The sequence below is a fragment of the Leptopilina heterotoma genome, unplaced genomic scaffold (genome assembly GCF_015476425.1).
Source record: "Leptopilina heterotoma isolate Lh14 unplaced genomic scaffold, ASM1547642v1 Lhet_130, whole genome shotgun sequence".
In the NCBI taxonomy this organism is placed as follows: Eukaryota; Metazoa; Arthropoda; class Insecta; order Hymenoptera; family Figitidae; genus Leptopilina; species Leptopilina heterotoma.
In genome coordinates this window covers 422,523-449,629 of record NW_025110849.1, presented here as the reverse complement: position 1 = coordinate 449,629, position 27,107 = coordinate 422,523, and the positions used below count along the sequence as shown (strand labels likewise).

The following is a 27,107-nucleotide window of genomic DNA, read 5'->3' as shown; positions in this document are numbered from 1 at the left end:
TTACTTCTCGAGCTCTTCTTTGAAGTTCTTGTTGAATTGTTGATATCAACAATTGATTAGCACTAAATGTAAATTTTAGTAATGGTAAATCCATTACCGCTCTGTACCCATATCCTGATTTTCGTGGATCACTTGAATATATATGTGTCATTGTAACTTTTCCTCTTTCCATTTTTTTAACTTAATTTTAATAATAAATCTAATTTTATAATAATAATTATAATTTTTAAACAATAAAAAAAATAATTTTTTAATAATAAATTTATAATAATATTTATTAGAATTTAAAATGAAATAATTTTCATATATATAATATAACTATTCACATTCAAAATCGCTTTCATACTGATTGCATTCATTTGATCTATATGCTGTTGACAGATTTGTTTATGTGTTCCTAGAATTTGACATTTGATCAAGGGCCACATACTTGAAAATTTTCGAGGGTTTTGTCTATACAATTTTAAGATACATTCGTATGAGAAATCTTTTACTATGAACTGGACAGCGCATGTGTGACGGGCTCGATGCTTTAAGCTAGTCTCATGAGTAGGCTGCCGCATAGCTTTAAGGTAGTCTCACACCGCTCTGACGTCACACCAATGCACTGCGTACATATCGTTACGGTTACAGCTCTGACGTCACGCACGCAGTCGCAACTAGTGTGAGAGAGAGAAAGTCACTCTGTCTCTCTCACACCAATGCGCTGCGTATAACGGTAGGCTCACAACTTTGTCCAACAAAACTGCGCCACAGCGGTGATTTAGGGAAACCCAATCGATAGATTTTTTAAGTGACAATCAATAGTGTAATCTATACAGTATAGCTACAGTCTTGATCTTTATTTTTACTGTTAGCAGAAGTCAATGTGCAATGTTTTTGTTTACAACATGAGTTTTATTATTAATGAAACGTTAAAACGATAAGTATAATTTATTAATAATTTTATAAAAATTAGTTAATTAAAAATTATAATTTTAAAATTGTAAAATTATTATTTCCTTTGTAAACAAATTACTTCTAACCTTAAAAGATTCTGTATTATTTTCAATGTTTTTAATATTTTCAATGGAAAATTTTACTTTTTTATAAAGAAATTAATTGCAAATAATGAATTAATAATAGTTAAATAATTTGCATTCTTTATTTAGAAAATTATTTTAAGGTTATATTCTTCAAAATTTTGAATTAAAAATAGTTTATGAATTTGTATAGTTTAGTTTAAAAATGATTTTGAGGTTATGTCTCTAAAATATTTTTAGGTTATTTAAAATGTCAAAAAGTATATAATTATAAAAGTTTGTTTAAATGTTTTGTCCCATATAATTAATTTAATAATAGTTTAAAATTGGCATTTGTATAGGACATGAAATGTATATACAACATTTACGTTTCGAAACCGGTACCGGTGTCCTCATCAGAATTTATTTAAAAATCTATAAAAATACGAATTCTTAATATTACTTATATACTCTAATTTTTTAATTTTTAATATAATTATTTTAATTTTTAGTTTTTTTTTTAAATCCAATATTATTACATACCATAAAATATGCCATAATTTAAATTTTGAATAAGTTACAGTAACAATATTCTTATAATATGAAATAATGATTTTTTCACTCAGTAATTTTTAATTATTATATATAAAACATGAAGATATCGATTACTCCGAGTCGAAGACTCGGAGTGATTGATTTCTTAATGTTTTATAACAATATTTTATAAGTTGTTTAATTTCAAAAAGGTTACAATTAAAAATTTTGTAAAATATAAATGTAGTTTTGAAAATCTGGAAAAATTCCGTTTTTTAACCTAGAAAAGTCACGGAATTTGAAGTCAGCAAAAGCATGGCAATCCTGTTTAAATTTTTGAAAATAATTGAATTTCTGGGAAGAATAGTAGTATAGCTAGGGGGGTACGGGGACAGGTTCTGATCTCGGCTAAGTACCCTCGGTCGGTAATGCAGATTTCTACTTTATCAGTGGTTGGTAGGGGTTCTCTGTTTTACCGACCGAGGGTAGTTCCTGCTGCCACCGCTAGATGGCGCCACTTACAAATTCCAAACCCCTTGGCGGGAAATTTAAAAATTTAATTTCAAACTTTCGCGTGGCTTAGAAGGGGGGCTCTCTGTTTTACCAACCAATTTTTTTAGTTCTGGCTGCCGCCGACAGATGGCGCCATCATCGAATTCAAACCTGCATGGCGGGAAATTTAAAAATTTAATTTCAAACTTTCGAGTGGCTTAGAAGGGGTTCTCTGTTTTACCGACCGATTTTTTAATGCCGGCTGTCGCCGATGGATGGCGCCACTAGCAAATTCAAACTTGCTTGGCGGGAAATTTAAAAATTTATTTGAAAAATTCAAACCGCTTGGACAGTGAGCCACCATTTTGTTTTACCGACAGAGTGCGGTTTGAGTGTACAAAACATAGCTCCATTATTTATTTATTATAAAAAATATTATATGTGTAATATCATCAATTTATTATAATTGGTTTATTTATATTATCAATCAATTATTTATTTATAATCAATCTACTATAGTTGTTTACATTAAGGTAAGTTTAATCATTTATAAATTTTTTTAGTGTATATTTTATATTATATTGTACAGCTTATAGTTTATTTAATAATAATTATTATTTATAACTGTTTATATTTATTTTCTTATATATATCATATTTATTTTATAATATATTACCAAACATAATAATATATTACCAAACATAATAATATATTACGAAACATAATAATATACAATTTTAAATTCAAATTGTATTTCGCGCCAAAGAAAAAATTCAATTGCGATACCTTCAAATCGATGTTCCTTCAGTCCTAAAAGAAGTGGACGTCTCTCATTGGTTTATTCTTTTAGTAAAAAATTATTCAACTTCAACAATAAAAATTATAAGAAAAATATTTATTATTACAAATTTTGATTGTATATTTATATTAAAAGTATTATAATTTAATGTATAAATCTAAAGTTAAATTTTATTTCAATTTTATTTATTTATTCAAGATTGGACTTTACTGAAATTTCTACTATTTTAATTTGTGGCGGGATTTTTAACTTTCATATTAAATAAATTGTAATAAAATTTTCTATATTCAATTTTCAACTTAAAAGTAATTTAAAATATACAGATTAATTATTTATCTTGCTATAAATTCTTTAATTATAGTAATATTTATGAAAACCTTTTTTTAACTATCCCACCCCTGAGCCTAATGTCTATACTTAACCTAACCCTAACCACAAATAGAACAGTGATAGAAATTAATGCATTTTGTTTCATAGTAAAAATATTTTAATCATGGTGAGTACGCTATACTTATTTAATTAATATCATTATAATCGTATTATAGAATCATTTTATAAATAAATTTTTGTTTTTTTTCTTTAGGATCCGTCAAATATGATAATAAAATGTTTCTGCAGCAATGAGAAATGTCGCTTCCGTCAGCTGCAGCGAGAAAACGTAAGTAAAGTTTGGTGTAAAGTGATTATTAATTTGTTATTCCAACCTTAAATTAATTAAAATGTTTTTTAAAAAACATTTTTATTAATCTTATGTTTTCTCTTTGAGACTTTTGAGTGGATCCTAACCTAACCTGCGAAATTTATAAGTGAAAATTCTTTTGAATGTAAAGTTCAACTTAAAGTGATTTTAAATTATAAATATTAGACTTTATCTTATTCTAAAACTTATAATTATATCTAGTTTATCCAAAGTTATAACTTAAAGAAAAAATTTTTTATTGTTTACAATTGGTTTATAGTTTTGAATAAACCTTTTTTCTTGATTTATTTATTTAAGTATTGACAGGTTTACTAAAATAAAATCACCCTTTCTGGACGTTTGAAAAATGTTTATTCAAAACTATAAACTGATTGTAAACAATAAAAAATTTTTAGTGTGAATGCTCAAAGTATAATAAACAATTTATAATTAATAAACATTTAAAAAATCATATATTCTCACTGTTTTATTAAAAATAAGTAAAAATATGTTTTATATGTATTAATATATAATATAATTTTCAGAATCAAATAAATATAGATCTGGAAAAAATGAAAAATGAAATTTATGATCCAGAACGTCCAGATCTATTTATCAAACCACAAAGCAGGTGGGATCAGCTCCCTGCAGTCAATCCTTTAGGAGAAATTCCGGAAAATCTCATAGAGGAGGTACTTGGGATGGATGATATTCTGTTGGAGGATATCATCCTAGATGATATCCCAATACCAATAGGTCAGGATGATATCATAAGGCCAATGGAGGAATTAAAACAGGAGGTTATAATCGCTCCAAACCAACCCATTCCATTTGTCAATGATTTAACTGAGGCTGCAGGAAATTATATCCGCACCCGCATTTAGCCAGCATTAATTATTAGAACGCCACCGGTTGGTCTGATAGACCAAAAACTACCCATACTGGAAGAAGTACCACTACCAGCGCCACGACGCCGGATTGCGCACATTCCACGACAATTGCCAAAAGTGCCAACTCTGAGAGCTCCAGCAGTATTAGCGCCACGACAATTGCCACCAGTGCAAATTCCGAAAGCTCAACCAGTGCCAGCTCCGAGAGCTCCGAGAGCTCCAGCAGTACCAGCGCCACGACGCCGGATTACACGAATTCTCCGAAAATTGACACCAGTGCCAGCTCCGAGAGCTCCAGCAGTACCAGCGCCACGACAATTGCCACCAGTGCCAGCTCCGAGAGCTCAACCAGTGCCAGCACAACGACAATTGCCACCAGTGCCAACTCCTAGACGTACGATTCAAATCAATGCTCATCCTCTTCGAAAAAATAAATGTCGACGCTTGTCAAAGGCAGAGAGAGTCTTGGCGCGTAACTTTAAATTTAACTCTGAATTTTATTTTTAATAATCAATAAATTTTTTATTTTTTTGTAAATTAGTATATTTATTTTGCGTATCCTGTATAGAAATTGTTACGACTGCGTTAGAGTAAAAGTGTTGCGCATGCGTGAATAGGTGGGGGAAAATTTAAGAGTAGGGATGCGTGATAGGTTGGAGTGAGGGTAAATGGTCTAGTGCGCATGCGTGAAAGGTAGGAGTGGGGATTTCGGGGTATATATTCAGGGATTTTGGCGAGTTTAGTCAGTAGCTGTTCTGTTCACAGATTCAGCGGTTCCAACAGCAGCAGCATCAGCAGATTCCCCTTGCCATTACTAATTGTCTTTTTTGTTATATTTACTGTCTTTTTTGTTATATTTACTGTCTTTTTTGTTACATTTACTGTGTTTATTGCATTTACTTTGTATTGGTTTGTAGGTTAAGTTCTTTAGTTTGTAAGTTCGTTTTGTTTATTATAAGTATTTTAGTTTGTAAGTTCATTCTTTTGTTAGTTTGTAAGTGTGTTCTTTTTTTAGTTTGTAAGTGTGTTCTTTTGTTAGCTTGTAAGTGTGTTCTTTATTCTTTTTTGTTAGTTTGTAAGTGTAATTTCAGGTGCAGAGATGAAGCGGAAGGCGACGACCACCGATGGACCACCACGTAAGTATCCGAATTACGGTACTATTCTCGACGAGAGTGACGTAACTATTACTCTCATCCAGGAGGCTCTAGAGTTGATTCCTCTTTTAGACGACGTCAATTTAAGACGTTCATTCGTTGGGAGATGGATTGTAGAATGCTCACAACATGAAAACGTGTTATCGAGCATTCTCAAGTCGATGTACTTTACACATCAAAAGAAAAGATGTGTGAGCATTCTACAATCCATCATTAGACTTCGCGCATTATTTGAGTCCCATATTGTAGATGGCGCTGGAATCGGTGATCCAGATATAAATAAACGTGTGCGCTGGGAAGAATGTGAGAGTGCGTTTGCGTGTAGACTGTACACTAATGTGATTCTAAATCTTGTACACATTGATATAAGCGCGTTTTTAGACGATGGGTCCACACTGTTTCAAGACCATATTAGAGGTGCTTTAAATAAGAATGGACCCATCGTCGTGTACGGCGTACTCATCGCAAACTTCAAGAGGGTGGAGAATGACGAAGAAGTTGTAAAGCCGATTCCTTTTGGAACCAAGGCCAACAACATCTTCCCTACGACCCTTTTAGATGATTGGTTCGAGCAGTACATTAAACAGCCGATTCTACATAGTGTTGAAGAGTTTTACGCCAAAGGTTCAAATTGGAACCTACAGTCAATTATAAAGCTTGAAATCAATGTAAATAAGTATAATCCGATGCGTGCGAGCTCATACATTGATCTACCCTCACAAATTAAAAGAAAACAAGCCTGTATTAACGTGCAAAACAAAGATAATGAGTGTTTTAAGTGGGCGGTACTCTCAGCCTTACACCCAAATGTAGTGAGAAATGATCGAGTTTCGAATTATAAAGAATTTGAAAATGAGTTAAATTTTGACGGTATAGATTTCCCAGTAACGTTGAAAAATGTCTCAAAATTTGAAAAGTTACAGTACCGTCCGCAATTGTCAGTCCACCCATTTTTAAAGGAATGACAAAAAATTTTTAACATAAAATTCATGAAAACTAAAATTTTTTTTGGTTTATATTTTGAAAGACGATAAAATTTTGAAAAGAATAAGACCTTACAGAAGTCATTTGGCCAAAATTTGTAGAAGATATTCCTAAAAATCGTCATTTCCAATGTTTTACAAAAATTTAAATAACTTCTAAAATAATGAACGCTTTTTAATAATCTTAGGCTTATTTTAAAGGTCTTTTTCTACGGAATAAGAATTACTTATAGGCATTAACCTGTCATTTTTAACTTGGAATAAGCATGACGTCAAAATTAGACAAAAAAATTGTAAAAATTTGAAATCAATTTTTTGTACTAAAAACTATTCTAGAACATATATAAAATATGATATGGTGTAGATTTTTCAAGAAAATTTAATAAAAATATATGTTTGAATTTCAAAAATTATTTTTCTTTTAATAATATTATTTCAAATTTTTTGAATTTTTTTGTCCAACTTTGACGTCATGCTTATTCCAAGTTAAAAATTACATGTTAATGCCTATAAGTAATTCTTATTCTGTAGAAAATGGTCTTTAAAATAAGCCTAAGATTATTAAAAAGCGTTCATTATTTTAGAAGTTATTCAAATCTTTGTAAAACATTGAAAATGACGATTTTTAAGAATATCTCCTACAAATTTTGGCCAAATGACTTCTGTAAGGTCTTATTCTTTTCAAAATTTTATCGTCTTTCAAAATATAAACCAAAAAAAAATTTACTTTTCATGAATTTTATGTTAAAAAATTTTTGTCATTCCTTTGAAAATGGGTGGACTGACAATTTCGGACGGTACTGTAAATAATATTTCGATTAACGTCTATGGTTTATCAAAATATTATGGGGACTTTACAACACATCCCCTTCATCTCTCTGCTGAAAAAAGAGATAAACATGTGAATCTCTTATACGTAGCTGACATGTATGCAGATGAGAGTGTTGAAGAGAATGTAATATGTGATGAAGGTGATTTTATGAATTTTCATTATGTATGGATAAAAGATCTATCGCGACTTGTATCGAAACAATTATCTAAAAAGAAATGTAAAAAACATATCTGTGACAGATGCTTACACTACTTTTCATCTGTAGATAGACTGAATGTACATCTCGAAAATTGTAAAAAAAATGAATGAGTGTAAAATTAAATTACCGACGCCTGACAAGAGTCTGATCACATTTAAAAATTTTAAGAACAAAGAAAAGGTGCCATATGTAATTTACGCCGACTGTGAAAGTCTACTTCTTCCAGCGGATGAAGATGTAGACAATTTAAGTAAGACTGAAGTCTTCCAGCGTCACAAATTGTTAAGCATCGGATATTATATCAAATGTAGCTACGACGAATCATTATGTAAATATGTACCGTGTCCGAAAAATGAATCTGACCCTGCGAAATGGTTTGCTGAGGAGTTAAAGCAGATTGCAGAGAAAATGAATAAAGTTTTTAAAAATCCGTTACCGATGACTGCATTAACTTCTCAAGAAATCAATGATTTTAAGCGAGCGACAATCTGTCACATTTGTCATCAGAAAATACCGGCAAGCGAAAAGAAAGTCCGCGATCACTGTCACCTTACTGGCAAATATAGGGGTGCTGCCCATGAATCGTGCAATCTAAACTATTAAGATTGTCAAACGATCACCGTAGTATTTCACAACCTAAGTGGCTATGACGCCCATTTTATAATTCACGCGATTTCGACGAGCTTTGAAGGAAAAATTGACCTCCTCCCCATTAACAAAGAGAAGTATATCTCTTTTACTAAACATGTCAAGGGGAGTGAGGTCAAATTTCGATTCATTGACTCATTGCGATTTATGGCAGCATCCCTAGAGAAACTCGCATCGTACCTAGACGAGTACAAAATCGTCAACTCCGTTTTTGCCAGTACGGTGACAGATCCGGAAAAAATTAAATTATTGACGCGCAAAGGTGTATTCCCTTATGAGTACTTTGACTCGAAAAGTAAGTTAGATGAGACAGAATTGCCCCCGATCGAGAAATTTTATAGTACGCTTTATGATGCCGGTATTTCTGATGACGAGTATGCGCATGCGCAAAATGTATGGACCGAGTTTGACTGTAAAAATCTATATGACTATGTCCATTTGTATATGAAAACCGATGTATTGTTACTTGCGGACGTCTTTGAAAATTTCCGAGTAGAATGTGTAAAAGCGTATGGTTTAGATCCTGCCCACTACTACACAACCCCCGGTTTAACTTGGGATGCTATGCTCAAGTACACGAGCATAGGATTGCAACTAATAACCGATATCGATATGATTATGTTTGTTGAGTCTGGTATTAGAGGTGGCATTAGCCAATGTTGCAACCGATATACTAAAGCAAATAATCCGTATATGGAGAAATTTGACAAAAATGAAGATACAAGCTATATTATGTACTTCGATGCCAATAATCTATATGGCTGGGCAATGGCTCAAGCGCTCCCTTATGGCGGCTTCAAATGGGTTGATAATGTCGACAACTCCTTCGATTTTAATGTGCCTGACGATTCACCTGTTGGGTACATACTCGATGTTGACTTGGAGTATCCTGAAAATCTCCACGATACTCACAAAGATATGCCATTTTGCGCAGAAAATGCGAAACCACCCCTCTCGAAACAGGAGAAATTATTAACAACTCTCCAACCAAAAGAAAAATATGTGATCCACTACTGCACTTTAAAACAAGTTGTCGCCAACGGCATTAAGCTTGTTAAAATTCATCGAGTCTTATAGTTTAAGCAATCAACATGGCTTAAACCATATATAGACTATAATACGATGATGCGAACCAACGCCAAGAATGAGTTCGAGAAAAATTTGTTCAAGCTCATGAACAATGCGGTATACGGTAAAACAATGGAAAATGTCCGTAAACATGTCGACATTAAGCTTGTCACCCAATGGTTTGGCCGCTATGGAGCTGAAGCCCTTATTTCTCGCCCGAATTTCCATAGTCGAGCGATATTCGACGAAAATCTGGTTGCCATTGAACTGCGTAAAACCGAGGTACTACTCAACAAACCAATCTATGTGGGGTTAAGTGTGCTTGATGTATCCAAAACGCTAATCTACGATTTTCACTACGGGTATATGTTAAAAAAATACGGCGACAATTGTAAACTGATGTATACCGATACAGACAGTCTAATCTACGAAATTAAATGTAAAGATATCTACAATGACATGAAAAATGACATCCAAAAGTTCGATACGTCAGACTATCCCGCAAACAACGTGTACGGCATTCCGCAAGCCAACAAAAAGATTCTCGGTCTAATGAAAGACGAATGTAACGGCAAGATCGTTACCGAATTTGTTGGCTTGCGGAGTAAGATGTACAGCGTACGGGTTGAAGGTCAAGATTTTATTAAAAAAGCTAAAGGCATTAAATCCGGCGTTGTTAAAAAGAGTATTCACTTTGATGATTATGTAAAATGTCTGAGAGATTTTGACATTCAAACTCGAACGCAATATAACATTAGATCGCGGTTACACAATGTCGAAACTGTAAAACAGATAAAAGTAGCCTTAAGTCCGCAAGACGACAAACGATATTTGTTACCGGGGAGTACTGACACTCTACCGTGGGGACATTATGCGATCCCTAAAATCGACGAATGATTTTGTAAAATATGATTGTAAAAAAAAATAAAAGGTTTGTTAATAAATAATGCAATTATATACAATTTCCATGTGTTTTTATTTAAAAAATCCTTCCATATATACATAATAACATGATTAAAACTTATATTAATGTAATATAATTTAAATGTGCAAATCGCCCCCAGTAACTTAACGCAAATGCCAATCAGCCAGCAAAGCAATCAAAGATTAATGTTAGCGTAGAATCTCTTTATAAATCAAAACTACTTCCAACAGCAGACCTTTACAATGCCAGTTCCAACTGATTTAATATTGATTCATTATTGATTCATTGTTGATTCATTATTGATTCATTATTGATTCATTATTGATTCATTAATGATTCATTGTTGATTCATTAATGATTCATTGTTGATTCATTATTGATTCATTGTTGATTCATTAATGATTCATTATTGATTTAATGTTAATTAAATTTGGCACTGGCAGTGTAAAGGTCTGTTGTTGGAAGTAGTTTTGATTTATAGAGAGGTTCTACGCTAACATTAATCTTTGATTGATTTGCTGGTTGATTGACATTTGCGTTAAGTTACTGGGGGCGATTTGCGAATAATAGATTATACATTTGCTTTATCTTCCCACGTATTGTGAGAATTATCAAAGCCAAGCCATTTGACAAGAACTTTGTTTCCACGTGTCTTGAGAATTTTTTCCACAAGATAAATATCTGAATATTTTACTTTAAGAAGTTCCTCTTCATAAAATCCTCCGCTGATGGGTTGATCCTGGTAATCCTTGAGCTTGTAAGTCACTGGTTGAGTTGATACAACTTGATCCACGGTGAATATTTCTGTTGTCCAATTGGGTGTATATCCTTTCTCGAAAACGTTTTTATATTTGCTTACTCGAACTTTGTCACCAATTTTATACTTTGGTCGTCTTAAAGGAATTTTTCTTAGTTTAGAGATCCTTTCTTTTAAAATTTCAACGTCTTCTGAAGTAACATCTTTAGGCTTCATTCCAATTGTTCTATGTTTGGTATTATTGTAGTTGGAAATAAGAGTAGGCAATATATCATACCACTTGTAGTTTCCTCGTAAACTAAATTGCATCCACATTTTTCTTTTTAGTGTTCGATTAAACCGTTCAACAATGGAAGCTTTCATATTACTGTATGTTGAGTAAAAATTTATTTTATGCTTTTTCATTAATGCTTCAAATTGTGAGTTATAGAATTCTTTTCCTTTGTCACTATGCAAGTTTTTTGGTATGCGTTTTTTAGCAAATATAGATTGCATTGCATGAGAAACATCTTTTCCATTTTTACTTTTTACTGGAACAGCCCAAGCATATTTCGAAAATATGTCTATAACTGTTAGTAAATACTTGAAACCTTTATTTATTCTTGAATAAGGTATCATTTCTACTAAATCTGCTTGCCATGTCTCATCAATATCACGCATTTCAACTCGCCGTCGAGGATAATTTTTTCTAGCCTGGGTATGAAGTTCATTCACTACTGTTAATTTTTTGTTGTTCATTCTCGAGAGCACTTAAGCGAGTATCCAATTCACTAATAATTTCAGCTGTTCGATAAGATAAGTCTTGATTTATATCTTTTTCAAAATTTTTTATTTTTTCTGTAATAGAGTCTTCAAGAACTTTTAGAAATAAGTTGTTATTGTCCACCTCTGATCTAAGTGAGGCACTAGCTTCATACAATAAACGCACTTCGTGTTTTATCATATGTCGTACAAGTTTTAAATTGACAGCGTCGTTTTCTTCTTCAGCGTTAGCAAGATTAGAGAGTTTTCTTCCTTCAACGTCAAAGTTACCTTGAGAATTAAGTTTAAAACCAACTCCAGGAGGCCCTCGTCTTGCTGTTCCTCTTTGATTGAGAGGATGTCCGAACACGTCAATGCTCATTGTTGAAATGAATGATATTTGCTAAAACACAATATATAATGCAATATAAATATATATATGGGACATTCCACGTCAACACGGACAGAGCTCTAAACAAAAATTGCTTTGATGGATTTAAACGTTCTAGGGCTTAAAAGATTTCTACGTTCATGTACTTTAAGATGCCGATAGGCGTTTTTTGCAAAATTCCATTTCCGATGCCAATAGAACTGTCAAAAGTCAAAAGGTCCAAAAATCTCAAAATACTTTTATGAATTAAAAGCAAAAAACGAGGTAAATTATTCTGTAACTCATTCTTTATCAGTTTTTAGGGTTCCCGAATGTCAATCTAAAGTTTTTTTTAAAAAATCCAAAATGGCGAATTTAATATGGCGGACAAAATTCAAATTTGATCAGATTCGATTAAAACTTGTTACTCGGGGGTTTTTAGGGTCGCTGATTACGAATCTGAAGTCACTTTTTAAAAATTCAAAATGGCGGATCCAATATGGCGGAAAAAATTTTCAAATTTGATCCGATTCCCTTAAAACGTGTTACTCGGGGGCTTTTGGGGTCGCAGATTATGAATATGAAGTTACTTTGTAGAAATTCAAAATGGCGGATCAAATTTTTTAATTTGATCAGATTTAATTAAAAAGTGTTACTCGGTGGTTTTTAGCGTATCTGATTATGAATTTGAAGTCTCAAACACAAAGTAACTTCATATTCATAATCTGCGACCCCAAAAGCCCCCGAGTAATACGTTTTAAGGGAATCGGATCAAATTTGAAAATTTTTTCCGCCATATTGGATCCGCCATTTTGAATTTTTAAAAAGTGACTTCAGATTCGTAATCAGCGACCCTAAAAACCCCCGAGTAACAAGTTTTAATCGAATCTGATCAAATTTGAATTTTGTCCGCCATATTGAATTCGCCATTTTGGATTTTTAAAAAAAACTTTAGATTTATATTCGGGAACCCTAAAAACTGATAAAGAATGAGTTACAGAATAATTTACCTCGTTTTTTGCTTTTAATTTATAAAAGTATTTTGAGATTTTTGGACCTTTTGACTTTTGACAGTTCTATTGGCATCGGAAATGGAATTTTGCAAAAAACGCCCATCGGCATCTTAAAGTACATGAACGTAGAAATCTTTTAAGCCCTAGAACGTTTAAATCCATCAAAGCAATTTTTGTTTAGAGCTCTGTCCGTGTTGACGTGGAATGTCCCATATAATAATAATAATATATATAATATATAATATATAATATATATTATATATATATTATTATATATTATATTATATATAATAATAAATATATTAATAATATATTATATTATTATTATTATATATATATATTATATATATTATTATATATATATATATATATTATATATTATATATATATATTATATATATATATATATATATATATATATATATAATATATATATATATATATATAATATATAATATATATATATTGCAATATATATTGCAATATATAATTTTAGCTTCACGTAGTTCCTCAATGATAGACATGATTTCATTATTGTGACTAGGATTTCCAGCAGCTTGAGAAGCCATTAATAGTCTAAGACGGTCAACCAACTCATTTGGATCATCCCAATAGATATATTCTCGTTGAAAATTTTTGTTTGTAATCATAAATTTAGGTAATGAACTACCGCTTACAGATGACCGTTTGGTAGGTGTTCGAGGGAAGAATTGAGATATAAAATTCAAATACTTGTAACTCTTATCCGTACGTATAGATTCAGAGAAGAAGAAGTATACTTCTTTTTGTGTGCATTAGTAGCAATCAGAATCTCTTTATAGTTTCTTTCATCATCTTCACTTATAAGCGATGTAGTAGGTTTACTTTTAAATAAAAGTTCAAGTAATCCAAGCGTTTGAAGATATCGTTTATTACCAATTTTTACATGCTGATCTTCAAGAGTTCAATCACCAATTATAAGTGATCCATCACTTAGCTTACGTATGCCGTATGTTGAATCTAAACATTGCTTTCTATTATGATTTAATAAGTATAGAAATTTATTACTTATTTTATCATCATCTGGAGATTTTTCAGTTTCACTTTCAAAGTATATGCTATCATCCATCTTCTGCTCTTTCTTTTCAATCTTGATATTTTCATGTTCAGTGTCTGTCAAGTTAATAATTTTTTGTAAGGGTTGAACTATCGGTTTAAAAGTTTCAGTCAGCACATTTTCAGCTTCTTCTTTTCCTAATTTTAACATACGATGTTTTCGCCTAATTGCCTCGCTAGCTTTAGCAATTTGATGAAGATATTCTTTTTCTTTATGAAACATGTTATTATTACAAGGTTTCATATTGAACTAACAATATTTTAGGGATGATCCTATATTTATAGTGTTACAAAGCTATCAAATCCTTTTCTATACCTTCCATCATTTAAATCAGAATCCTTATCAATTACTACAAATCCATATTTGTCTGAATTCCAACATGTTGAACATAGTTCTCGAAATTGATTAAATGTCATGTCAGTATTAACATGATCATCATAAACATGCCTTAAATTTTTCTCATCTTGACGAAAAAGAACTAGTAAATTAACATTATCACGTACCAAATGTTTAGGAACGCGGGCATATGTTTGACAAAGATAAAAAGAATCAACATCAACATGTCTACCCATGCAAAAGAATGCCCTTACATTATCTTGCTTCTCGCAAGCAATATCATCAAATATAAATATTGAATTTCGTTTTGCATCTTTAGGAGTAATGACTTCTTCATGCTCACTAAATGGTAAATACTCTACTCCTTCAACATTATTAACAACTTGTTCCAAGAATTTATACTTGGGTTGATGTAAAGACTTTGAGTATAAGTAAATATTATTAAATCTAAGACCATTAGGATGTAAAATTAAAGAAAGGAGTACATTTGTCTTTCCACAATTTGATGGTCCACAAAAAATAGCTCGAATACTACCGGAAAATAAACTACCATGACGCTTCACTTTCTTCTTTTGTTGTTCAACAATCGAGTCTAGATTGACGACTGGCAGCTTGTGAAGTTGTTCCTTGAACCGCATTCTGATTTAGACTGCCGCTAAAGGTATAAATACAGCGCTTATATAGCTCACAAGTCATTCTAATTTTAACTTTCACAGAGTAAGGTATGATTATACATCATCGCTCTCAAGGAAAAGGTTTAATTAATAAACTTATAAACAAGTTACCATTTGAATTACATTTGCCAGGTTATCAATATTGTGGACCAGACACAAAGTTAGCAAAACGTCTAGACCGAGGTGATCCAGGTGTTAATCCATTAGACGCCGCTTGTAAAGAGCACGATATTGCTTACTCGAAAAATCGAGAAAACGTTGAAGAAAGAAACGCTGCTGATAGAGTATTAGCTGACAAAGCGTGGCAACGTGTATTTGCTCCAGACGCACAATATAGTGAAAGAGCTGCATCTTACGCAATAACAAACGCTATGAAAGCAAAATCAAAATTTGGAATGAGAGTAAAGAAGAAGACAAAGTCAAAGAAACGAGTAAAGAAGACAAAATCAAAAAAACGAGTAAATCTTAGAAAAATTGTGGATGCTGCAAGAAAATCAATAATTCCTGGTAATGATGCTCGATCAACAATAAAGTCAGCTATTGAAACAGCTCGAAAAGCTGTAAGGAAAGCAGGTGGTAGAGAAAAGGTTTTAACACCTCGAATTCTACCTGTTCCATCAAAAGTTGGTGGTCTGTTACCATTAATTCCAATTTTTGCTGGTCTAAGTGCACTTGGAGCGCTTACTGGGGGAGCTGCTGGTGTAGCAAAAGCTGTTAATGATGCAAGTGCAGCAAAAGAGCAGTTGAAGGAAGCTCAGCGTCATAATAGAGAGTTGGAAGCAGTGGCACTTGGCAAAGGTCTACATTTAAAACCATACCGACAAGGGTTGGGACTTCATTTGAAACCATACGTTAAAGGACAAGGTATTAAGAGGCGATGTAGAAAAAAAAAAGTTTAAAGCTGCCTCAACGAGCACTTACAGATCTAGATTTACTTAAATATGCTAAAGAAATGAAAATTTCCCATTTTCGAGGAGTTTTTATGCGAAATGAACTACCTATAAGTGGTCCTCGAAAAAATGAATCCGCCATTATTAATTTAGATGATAAAGATGGTTCTGGAACTCATTGGGTTGCATATAAAAAAGTTAATAATAAAGCAGTATACTTTGATAGTTTTGGAAATCTTCAACCACCCTATGAACTTGTCAATTACTTAGGTTACAATACTTTAATACAGTATAATCATCAAAATTATCAAGATTATAATAGCTTTAATTGTGGTCATTTATGTCTAAAATTCTTATGTGGACAGCTTGAAATAACTCAAAAATATATTCTATATAAGTGATTGTAAGTCATTGCAGCTAATCAGTATATAAAAAGTCATCAACATGGAAGAATCTTTTACTCTGACTATCTCAGGCAATTCATCTGTCCTGGAGGCAGAATATTTTCCTCCGATAGAATTATTATCTAATAAAAATTATGTACTTGGCTTAGTTGAATTACTAACCTTCAATTCAATTCCTAATATTGATCAAGGTAAAAATAAATTTTATATTGGTGATAAAGTGATTACTATACCCCCTGGAAGCTATGAAATTGAAGATATTGAAAAATATATTCAAAACTCTATTGAAAATAGATCTGAAATTGTAAGAATCAAACCTAACAATAATACTTTACATAGTGAAATAACAAGCAGCCTTGAAGTGAGTTTTGAACAAAACGATTCAATTGGTAAATTATTAGGATTTACTCCACGAATATTGACAGCTAATATACCTCATACGTCAGATGTACCAGTAGCCATTCTTAAGGTAAATGCTATCAGAATTGAATGTAACATTACTACTGGTGCATACATAAATAATAAAAAGGTACACACAATTCACGAATTTTTTCCAATTGTACCAGCTGGATATAAGATTGTGGAAGTTCCATCTCACGTCATTTACCTTCCAATCGCCGTGAAGACAATACATAATATTCAAATAAGAATCGTTGATCAAGACGGAGATTTAATAAATTTTAGAGGTGAAACTATAACAATTCGATTACACGTTAAATCAACGTAATGGGAATTGTATTTCATAGAAAAACTGGTGGAAGCTATATAAATGAGTTACTATGTCAGAAGTCATTCATTCCTCAATCAGTTCGCAAGAGACTAACATCTCAGAACATACTATTTCTGAAACAGATCGGCCTAAGAGTTTATCAAGAAAACAAGGGAAAAAATTAATTTTTCACATACTTTTTATTTGTTGTTGTAACAAAAATGGAAGAGATTTTAAACATTCTAAGTCCAGTAAAATTTGATAATTCTGTGGCACACTATGAGATTCATGCACATCAACCATACGTGTCATCAGCATTTAATAACAGTGACGAGATTCGAATTGCAGTTCAACATCAAGACTTGTACATTCTTCCCTCTAAAAGTACTCTACACGTCACTGGAAGAATTGTTAAGCCTAACAATACGCTTGTAACTAATACAAAGTTAATTAGCAATGGTATTTCCTACCTGTTTAATGAGATTCGTTATGAATTAAATGGTGTTGAAATTGATCGCTCCAAAAATGTTGGTATTACAACCACAATGAAAAATATAATTTCTCAAACACCTAATCAAATGATTTACTCTGAAAATGCTGGTTATCTACCTTATGATGATGATGATAGCAGAGTAACAAATGATGCTGAATATTTTGATGTAAATATTCCACTAAGTATAATTATTGGTTTTGCTGAAGACTATCGAAAGATTGTTGTAAATGCAAAACATGAACTTATTTTAACAAGATCTCGTACTGATCTGAATGCTGTAGTAAACATTGAAGCAGCAGAGCGTGAAGAATTTAAAATTATTATTAATAAAGTTGAATGGTTGATTCCATATTAAATGGTAAATGATCGACAAAAAATTGAATTATTGAAATTCATTGAAAAAGACTCACTTATAACAATGAGTTTTAGATCATGGGATTTGTATGAATATCCTATGATTACTGCCACTCAAAAGCATGTGTGGACTGTAAAAACTTCAACACAAGTTGAAAAACCTCGATATGTTATTCTTGGTTTTCAAACAAATCGAAAAGAAGATCAAGAAAGGTATGCAAATTTATTTGATACCTGCAATCTTCTCAATGTTAAACTTTTCTTAAACTCACAGTACTATCCTTATGGAAATTTAAATTTAAATTTTACTCAAAACAAATTTTCCATATTATATGAAATGTATTGTAATTTTCAACCGTGCTACTATGGAAAAGAATCTGAACCTTTATTAACTAGAAATAACTTTAAAGATTATGCACCATTGGCTGTTATTGATTGCTCAAAACAAGACGAATTTCTAAAACAAGCATCTGTAGATGTGCGATTGGAATTTGAAGCAAGTGAAAATTTTCCAGCCAATACAGCTGCATATTGCTTTATAATTCACTACCGCATTATACAGTATACACCAATCAGCGGCGTTGTTAAAAAAGTAACGTGATTGGTAGAAATAATGACCAATCGTACACGACATCGGTAGTGGGGGTATTTGGAGTGGTGGGGGAAAGGCTATAAAGAGAGCGTCTCTCTAAGGCTTGAGCCATTATTCTATTTCAGATACCATGGCGTACGTCGTAGATATTCAGTGCTTCAAGAGACCATACAACGAGTTTGTCATCAAAGAGTTGGCGATTCTACCACTTCAACAAGATGCTCATCCATTGGTCTACCTCTTCGAGCCGCCATATGCCTGGAGTCGATTGCCTGCAAGATACAAATGTGAGAATCGATGGCTTACAAATAATTATCATGGTATCGATTGGGCTGCTGGTGACGTATGTTATGAAGAATTACAACCTATAATAAAAGAAGTACTAATAGGTACACCTACCGTTTATGTAAAAGGTTTAGAAAAACAAAAATGGTTCGAAAAATATACATTGAATGTGTTTAATTTAGATGATTTTAAATGTCCGTCGCTAAAAAGTTTAAGTGTAGACAGTTCATCTACATGTACAAATCACACACGTAGCTTTAGCAATTGCGCTGTTAAAAATGTATGTAATCTACGAAATTGGTTGATACAACCATCGAATGTACTACGAAATAATATAGAAAATAATGATGAAGTTGACAATGATTGTACATTGAAAGATTTTTATAATGATTGTGAAAATTTCCTATATAATGAATAAATGTATTAAATGTCTATTAATGTTTACTTTAATTAACCTTTCCCTATCCTATTATCTTTATTACACATGTGTAAAACTATTAAACATGTTAAAACTAGTCTAAACTTGTCTTATGACGTCACAAAGTGGGCGTGGCTCAATAATAAAAAGTGAGGGTATTTTACAAACATAAAAAGCTATTGCGCATGCGTAAAATAGTGGTAGGGGTACTGCGCATGCGTGAAAGTAATGGTGGGGATAATGCGTGATATTTGGGTATAAATAGAGGCACCTTGAGCTGTAAAGCTCATTCTGTTTTGTAACTTCACAAAGTATTATCTCTAAGAAAAGATGGATCTAACCAAAATCAACGCCATTGGTCGCATGGATGCTTTCCTACCTACGAAGCCGCTTTCCGAGCTGACTCCTGGACATAAGTATCCTATAACAAAGATCCAGGTCGTTAACACCAGGTATGGAGTCAAGGTCGTCGTTGAGGTGGATAAAAAATTCAATACATTCCTACCTTCAAGATTTGTACCAATGTTCACTGATGACTCGATATGCTTGGATCAGATGCAAGAAGCTATTAATTCTGGACAATTACGACTGAAGTATATTGGTGGTCCATACAACCATATTGAATTTAAAATAAAACAAGTGTAAATATTGTATATTGAATGTAATAAATGTATGAAATGTTATTAATACTGTATTTAATTAAATACCTTCATTGGTATTACGTTAGAGAATAAGGCATACATTTTAAGGTTATGTTTAATGAAATAGATTTTAAGGTTATGTTTAATACAATATATTTTAAGGTTATGTTTAATATAATAGATTTCAACAACTTTTACAAGCGCCATCTATTAAGATTTTAATAATCTTATTAGTGTAAACAATAGGGCGCCATCTTTGCCCGCGAAATACAAACGATTCAGTTGTGGCGCTATCTCTCGACACAACACTCGAACCGCACTCTGTCGGTAAAACAAAATGGCGGCTCACTGTCCAAGCGGTTTGAATTTTTCAAATAAATTTTTAAATTTCCCGCGGTTTGAATTCGATGGTAACGCCATCTCTCGGAGGCAGCCGGAACTCAATGGTCGGTAAAGCAGAACACCCTTTCCAATAGACTTTAAATTTCCAAAATAAAATTTTTAAATTTCCCGCCAAGCAAGTTTGAATTTGCTAGTGGCGCCATCCATCGGCGGCAGCCGGCATTAAAAAAATCGGTCGGTAAAACAGAGAACCCCTTCTAAGCCACTCGAAAGTTTGAAATTAAATTTTTAAATTTCCCGCCATGCAGGTTTGAATTCGATGGTGGCGCCATCTGTCGGCGGTAGCCAGAACTAAAAAATTGGTTGGTATAACAGAGAGCCCCCCTTCTAAGCCACGCGAAAGTTTGAAATTAAATTTTTAAATTTCCCGCCAAGGGGTTTGGAATTTGTAAGTGGCGCCATCTAGCGGTGGCAGCAGGAACTACCCTCGGTCGGTAAAACAGATAACCCCTACCAACCACTGATAAAGTAGAAATCTGCATTACCGACCGAGGGTACTTAGCCGAGATCAGAACCTGTCCCCGTACCCCCCTAGCTATACTACTAAGAATTTTATTACTTTTGACAATAATTAAATTTCTGTAATCATTTGTAACTTCTCCAAAATTCAATTTTTTTCAGTACTTTACTAGGAATCCCTGGTTTTTCTGTCCAATTTTACTTTCTCTGAATCCCCTAACCTGTGACAACTGTGCTTATATTAATTTATTTTTCGTCTTTTTAAGGTTCTTCTGGTTCATCAAAAATGCCAGATGACAAACTCAAAACCTTACAAAATGATGCCAATCATTCTGAAAAAACGGGCGATAAAGAAGAAAAGCAAGCATCTGAAATTGAAGCTCTATTGAAGGAAGCACAGTTGCGTGCAGACAATGTGAAACACGAAGAAGATTTGGAGAAGAGAATAAAAGATGCCGAAGAAAGAATAAGGAGAGCAAAAGAACGACAAGTTCAAGCAAAACTTGCTTATCAAGACGTTGATCGCAATCTGAAACATCTCCAAAGTCAAGTTCGAGATACTGAAAAAACGGCCACGGAGTTAGAAAAAGATCTAACAGCTTACAATAAACCTCCTTTTAATGAATCATACCAATCTTCACGTTTTCCAAACCAGTCAACATCTTCATACGTACCTGATAAATACCAACCAGTTCAAAATTCAATTCTACCAACTCAATTCCAACCACCTCTGTGCCAACCATCTCACTATCAGCCTTCTACATACCAGTCTTTTCAGTATCATCCTCCTCAGTACCAGTCTTCTCAGTACGATCCTCCTCAGTACCAGCCTCCTCAGTATCAGCCTCCTCAGTACCAGCCTCCTCAGTACCAGCCTCCTCAGTACCAGCCTCCTCAGTACCAGCCTCCTCAGTACCAGCCTCCTCAGTACCAGCCTCCACAGAATCAGCCTCCACAGCCTCAATATCTACCTCCTCAACCATTCCAATACCAGCCTTCTCCAATTAATAAGGATGGACAAAAAGATCAAATTACTACACACGATTTGTTACAAAAAGAGTTGAAAACCTTAAAGGTAATTAAATATATTATTAAAATATTGATTATATAATTTAAAACCTAGTTACAGGGTTGCCACAAGTCAGGGAATTCAGGGAAACATCGAGGAAATCAGGGATTTTTATTAAAAGTACTGAAAAAACTAAATTTTTAGAATTTATAAGAAAATTCATTTCTTGAAGAACAATCATAAAATAAATACTTAGAAATTATTTAATAAATAATTTTACTTAAAAATTTCAAAATCAGTTAGAGTTAAAAACAGTTTTGTTTACAATCTTCTTAAATAGATGAACATCAAATATTTCAATTTAAAATTTTAGAAAATTTTAGTTTTTGATAAATTGAAATAGAAATTTTAAGAACTAATTACAGAAATTCAATGCATTTCAAAAGTGCACTGTTAGAAATATCTATATGAATTTTCAATAACATGTAAGTGAAGTCCATATCAATCCGTGTCATTGAATTTTTAGTTGAATATTCAATAGCAACTGTGATTGAAAATTCAATAACATGGAACTGAAAATTCAATAACATGGAATTGAAAATTCAATAACATGAAATTGAAAATTCAATAACATGGAATTGAAAATTCAATAACATGGAATTGAAAGTTCAATAATATAGAATTGAAAATTCAATAATATGAAATTGAAAATTAAATAAGTTTGACCAGTATTGTGTATAGGTACATACACTGTAAAACTTTTTTTAAAGAAAATTCACAAAAATTTCTTCTTTTCTGTGAATTTTACAATTAATGATGAATATTTACCAAGATTGAAGAAAATAATTGTAGTTTATAGAGATTCGTTTTATTTCACAAAATATGTTTGATTACAAAACTATTTAACAAAATATTTTTCACAAACCATAACAAACAATTATGAAGAACAATAATAAAATAGTATCAATATTATATTAATCATAACCCACACTAACAATAAAATTACTTATCCCTAGAAATTGAAATTCGTCGAAATTAACTGATGTACACAAGTAGATTAAAAATTCACTATTGCTGTTCAATAAATAATTATAAAATATAATATTATAATGTATTTATTTTGAATTAAATTTTAAACACTCAGTTTTTATTTAAAACACTGTAAAAACAAGAAGAGTTTCACGCGCGGATGTATAGTTCCTATGGCAAATGCTGTAAAGCAACTGACGCTAAAAGGACCATTTGTCAAAAACTTCTAAGAAATTGTAGAAATTTTCCACACCAGATGTGACAAATGTATTAAATTTTCAATAACAGTAATGAATTTTCAATAACAGTATTGAATTTTCAATAACAGTATCGAATTTTCAATAACAGTATCGAATTTTCAATAACAGTCATGAATTTTCAATAACTGTGTCTGTACTTTTCAATTACAAACCAATGGATTTTCATTTTTTCAATAACAGTAATGAATTTTCAATAACTGCGTTTGTATTTTCAATTACAAACCAATTAATATTCACTTCAAGTTCTTTAATTTTCAATTCAAGCTGAATTGAATTAAAATTCAATAACTTATGTAATTGAAAAGTTGTTGAATTTTCAATTCTTTTCTAACAGTGTGATAAACTTTGTCGCATAAATTTAATTATCTAAAAAAAAAATTCTTGTAAAAATTTCAATCATTTTCAAAAAAATTTCCTTATTTCAATTGTTTTCAATACCTACTTTCTCAATACAATTTTCCTAAGCAATTCAATTATTTAAACAAAATTTTAATACAAATTTTGTTAAGGAATTCAATTACTTTACAATTTTCTATTAATTTTTTCGCACTAATTCAATTATTTTTGATTTTTTAATAAAGTTTCTCGAAAAAATTCAAATATATTCAGACATTTGAAAAAAATTGTTCTGAGATATTCAATTATTTCGGAAAATTAAAATAAAATTCTTTAAAAAATTATATTATTTAAAAATTAAAATAAAATTCTTTCACAAATTATATTATTAAACAATTTAAATAAAATTTTTCGCAAAAAATCAATTTATGATATTTCGTATAAATTTGACAAATTATAATAAAATTGATCTCAAAATACAATTATTTTCGTAAAATACAACTTTCTTTGTAGAAATATACAATTATTATCAAAATTATCGATCAAGCCATCAATATCATTATCAAAAATGTTTGCAAAAATCTTCAAAATAATTCAATTATTTTCGTAAAAATAAAATTTTTTGAAGCAATTAAATTATTAAAGATATTTGAATCAAATTCCTCACAAGAATTTAATTCTTATCAAAAATAAAATATTTAATAGGAATTCAAGAATTCTATTATTTTGTATACAATTTTAAATAAAATGATAGAAAATTGCATTCATTCTTAAATTTCCTTTTAAAATTCACCGAAAGAATTCAATTATTTAATCAAATTTTTTTGTGCAAATAATGAAATTCTCGAAGAGTTTTGTACTAAAAATTGATTAAAAAATGATTGAAAAATTGATTTAAAAAAATAAAAAACATAGCATTTTAAATTATAATTGAATAGGTATATTAAAAGCATTATAACGTGGATTATTAGAAAGAATTGAATTTTAAAGACGGTTTAAATTAAAATCTTTGAAAATTTGAATTTATTGATCAGGGAAAAAGTCCAAATTTTGTCTGGAAGTCAGATAAAAACAAAATTACATTTTTGTGGCAACCCTGAATGAGCAATAAGAAAACATTTCTTGCCGTTATGGAATTTTTGTCTAACAAGTAATATTTTATTTTTCAAAGATTAAAAGGACAAATGTTTGCGAATTTAAACGCTCAAAAACGTGAACGAAACGCATATTACAATAACAATAATAATTAATTTTATTTTTAATTTGTACGAATTTAAAATTATTCTTTAAAATAGATTAAAATTCATTGAAAATAAAGTATTTACAGAATATTTATGATTTTATATTATGTTTAGCATGTACCGCATTTTTTCCTAATTTTCATTTAATGAAAATGATTAGAATTCAGTATATGTTGACGTCCACATGAAAAGAGCTCATATTGTCGGTTCTAGTTTTCGAGATAAACGCAATCTAGTAATTTTGGAGCAAAATCTTAAATTTTTTTATTTTTTATTATCAATCTACATGTTTTGACAAATCGAATCATGCGGTTTTCATTAATTTATCGATAAAATTAAACTGTTTGATTTCATTGATTCTTTAGAAAAATGAAAAGGGCCCATTTTGCAAAAGTAATCCGTATTTTAAAAATGGAGGTGTGGAATTTAAAACCTCTTGATTTTTCATCTCTAAGGTGTCCTAGACTATAGACAATTCTTATCTAAATAACTTCCCAGAAGAACCAGAGATATTGATGTTAGAATCTTTTTTTTCGTAATTGTCGAAATGAAAATTTGGATATTGCGTCAATTTTTTCATAATAGAGACTGTCAAAAAATTTTAAATAAGTTTAATATCTATTCTTTTTCTTCAAATGACACAATAAAATTGTACTTAATCATTAATCTTGTAAAAAATGGTTTTTTAATAGAAAAACTGGCCCTTTTAGAAAAGGGCCCATATTTTCGATTTTCGTATTTTTGAAATTAAGAGGGAGATGGTTTTAAAAATTTAAAACCTGTTGGTTTTTTATCTTCAAGGTGCCCTGAACTGGAAACAATTCTTATCTAAATAACTTTTAAGAGGAACCAGAGATACAACGATTAGATAGTATCACAATCTTTAATTCCGTTTATCTCAAAATGAAGTTTTTGGCGTTCTAAACTTTGAAATTCCGTAGCTCAGCGAATTTTTAACCAAAAAAGTTCGATGACCACTCAAAATTTTACAAATTTTGTCAGGAACACAGGAATAATTCTAATACTGCCAAAATGGTCCCTTTTCATGTGGACGTCCATATATGTAGGGGGTCGTTCACAAACTATGTCACACTCTTAGGCAGGGGGGGGGGGTGTTAACCCTCAGGGTACTGACTGGGTTAGCGTAACCCAGGCGAATTTTGAAAGTTGCGCCATTTCTAAACAAATCGATGGAGGCGGCTCGGACCGGAGGGGGAAAAAACTTTGAGATTAGAACCGAAAGTAGCTGATTCGGCAGAGCCGGTCGGCACTTGCTGTTCAAGCTGCGAATTATTGAAATTTGTATTCGGGTGAATTACACCCAGTCAGTACGCTATGTTATAAAATCCATGTTTTTGTGAATTGTAAAATCTCATTAAATTAATCGAAAATTATTCATAAATTACATTTAAAAGTTCATAAAGTGTAAAGCGGAAGGATTTTGTAAATTTGGTGAAATTGGGTTTGTAAATTTTTGCGATATTTTTAATGAATTTATAGTTTGACTTTTTTTTACATGTCAAAAATAGAGCATTTTCAAATCTAAAAAAAATATACTTTTTAAGATTAATTAAAAAACGGCTAACGCTATCTTAAAGATCAACTTTTCACCTTTCCAAAACACCTATATAAAATGATTTTATCTTTTTTTTCATAAAAATACGAGCTTTTAAAAAAAATATTTTTTTTCATGAAAATTTTTTGAAAACCATTTGTATTTTTGATAATAACTTTTATAATTAAAAAAATATCACTAATCCGACAAATCCGGCATATTCCTGGGGAAATTTTAAACAGATTACAAAAAAAGAGTTTAAATTCATCAATTACAGCCCAAGATACAGGCGATCAAGTTGCTGGGTTACGCTAACCCATGTCAGTACGGAACGTTACATTTTTATAGTCAGTACCCTGAGGGTTAAGCTTTGTGTGACGAAGTGTGGAAAAAAATTTTGTTTGTATGTAAAAAATGTAACGAAAGGGGGGAGGAGGTAAAAATCAGTCCGAAAAAACGTGACGTAGTTTGTGAATGACCCCTATAGACTGTTGGGGGGTTTTTTCTCGGGTAATTCAAAAAGAGTTAGACACAAACAGTTTACGGTATTAATATAGAGATTGTTTATTTAAAGCACTATTGTTACAAAATGAGAATAAAGTGGAGGGTGGTTGAACTCTATTGTTATAATTTATTCACTTTAATTAAGAATGGGTCAAAGGCGTTTGTGTCGCGTCAGTAGTGATTTTTGATGTTTGTCAAAGATTCGTCACGTCTATTCATAAAGCTGTCTCGCTTGACACTGATCCTCCCCCGCAGGCCGGGGTTCCTTTTGCTCATCAAGTACCTTGATACATCTCTGTCCTTCGGTTTGTCTATTTACAGGTAGTGTAAGGGTA

The 27,107-nt window shown here is 31.5% G+C and overlaps 2 protein-coding genes across 2 annotated transcripts; both read left to right on the top strand.

The window, feature by feature from the left end:
- Nucleotides 1–9,333: 9,333 nt before the first annotated feature.
- LOC122513011 lies at nt 9,334–10,176 on the top strand. Its single transcript, XM_043629238.1, has one exon. It carries the CDS (start codon nt 9,334–9,336, stop codon nt 10,174–10,176), a length of 843 nt encoding a protein of 280 aa, XP_043485173.1.
- An 8,587-nt stretch (nt 10,177–18,763) lies between these two features.
- On the top strand, nt 18,764–26,635 carry LOC122513010 (epsin-2-like). Its single transcript, XM_043629237.1, has 3 exons — nt 18,764–19,022; nt 21,105–21,913; nt 26,546–26,635. The coding sequence occupies exons 1-3, from the start codon at nt 18,764–18,766 to the stop codon at nt 26,633–26,635; spliced, it is 1,158 nt and encodes a 385-aa protein (XP_043485172.1).
- Nucleotides 26,636–27,107: the final 472 nt, after the last annotated feature.

What these genes read in the sequence shown, in the direction of transcription:
- LOC122513011 (XM_043629238.1), top strand. Translation starts at nt 9,334, where the DNA reads ATGATGCGAACCAACGCCAAGAATGAGTTCGAGAAAAATTTGTTCAAG.
- LOC122513010 (XM_043629237.1), top strand. Translation starts at nt 18,764, where the DNA reads ATGGCGTACGTCGTAGATATTCAGTGCTTCAAGAGACCATACAACGAG. An exon ending in AATAAAAGAAGTACTAATAG is followed by an intron (nt 19,023 to 21,104) that starts GTACACCTACCG and finishes CGTCTTTTTAAG; the next exon opens with GTTCTTCTGGTTCATCAAAA. An exon ending in AAGAGTTGAAAACCTTAAAG is followed by an intron (nt 21,914 to 26,545) that starts GTAATTAAATAT and finishes CATCAATTACAG; the next exon opens with CCCAAGATACAGGCGATCAA.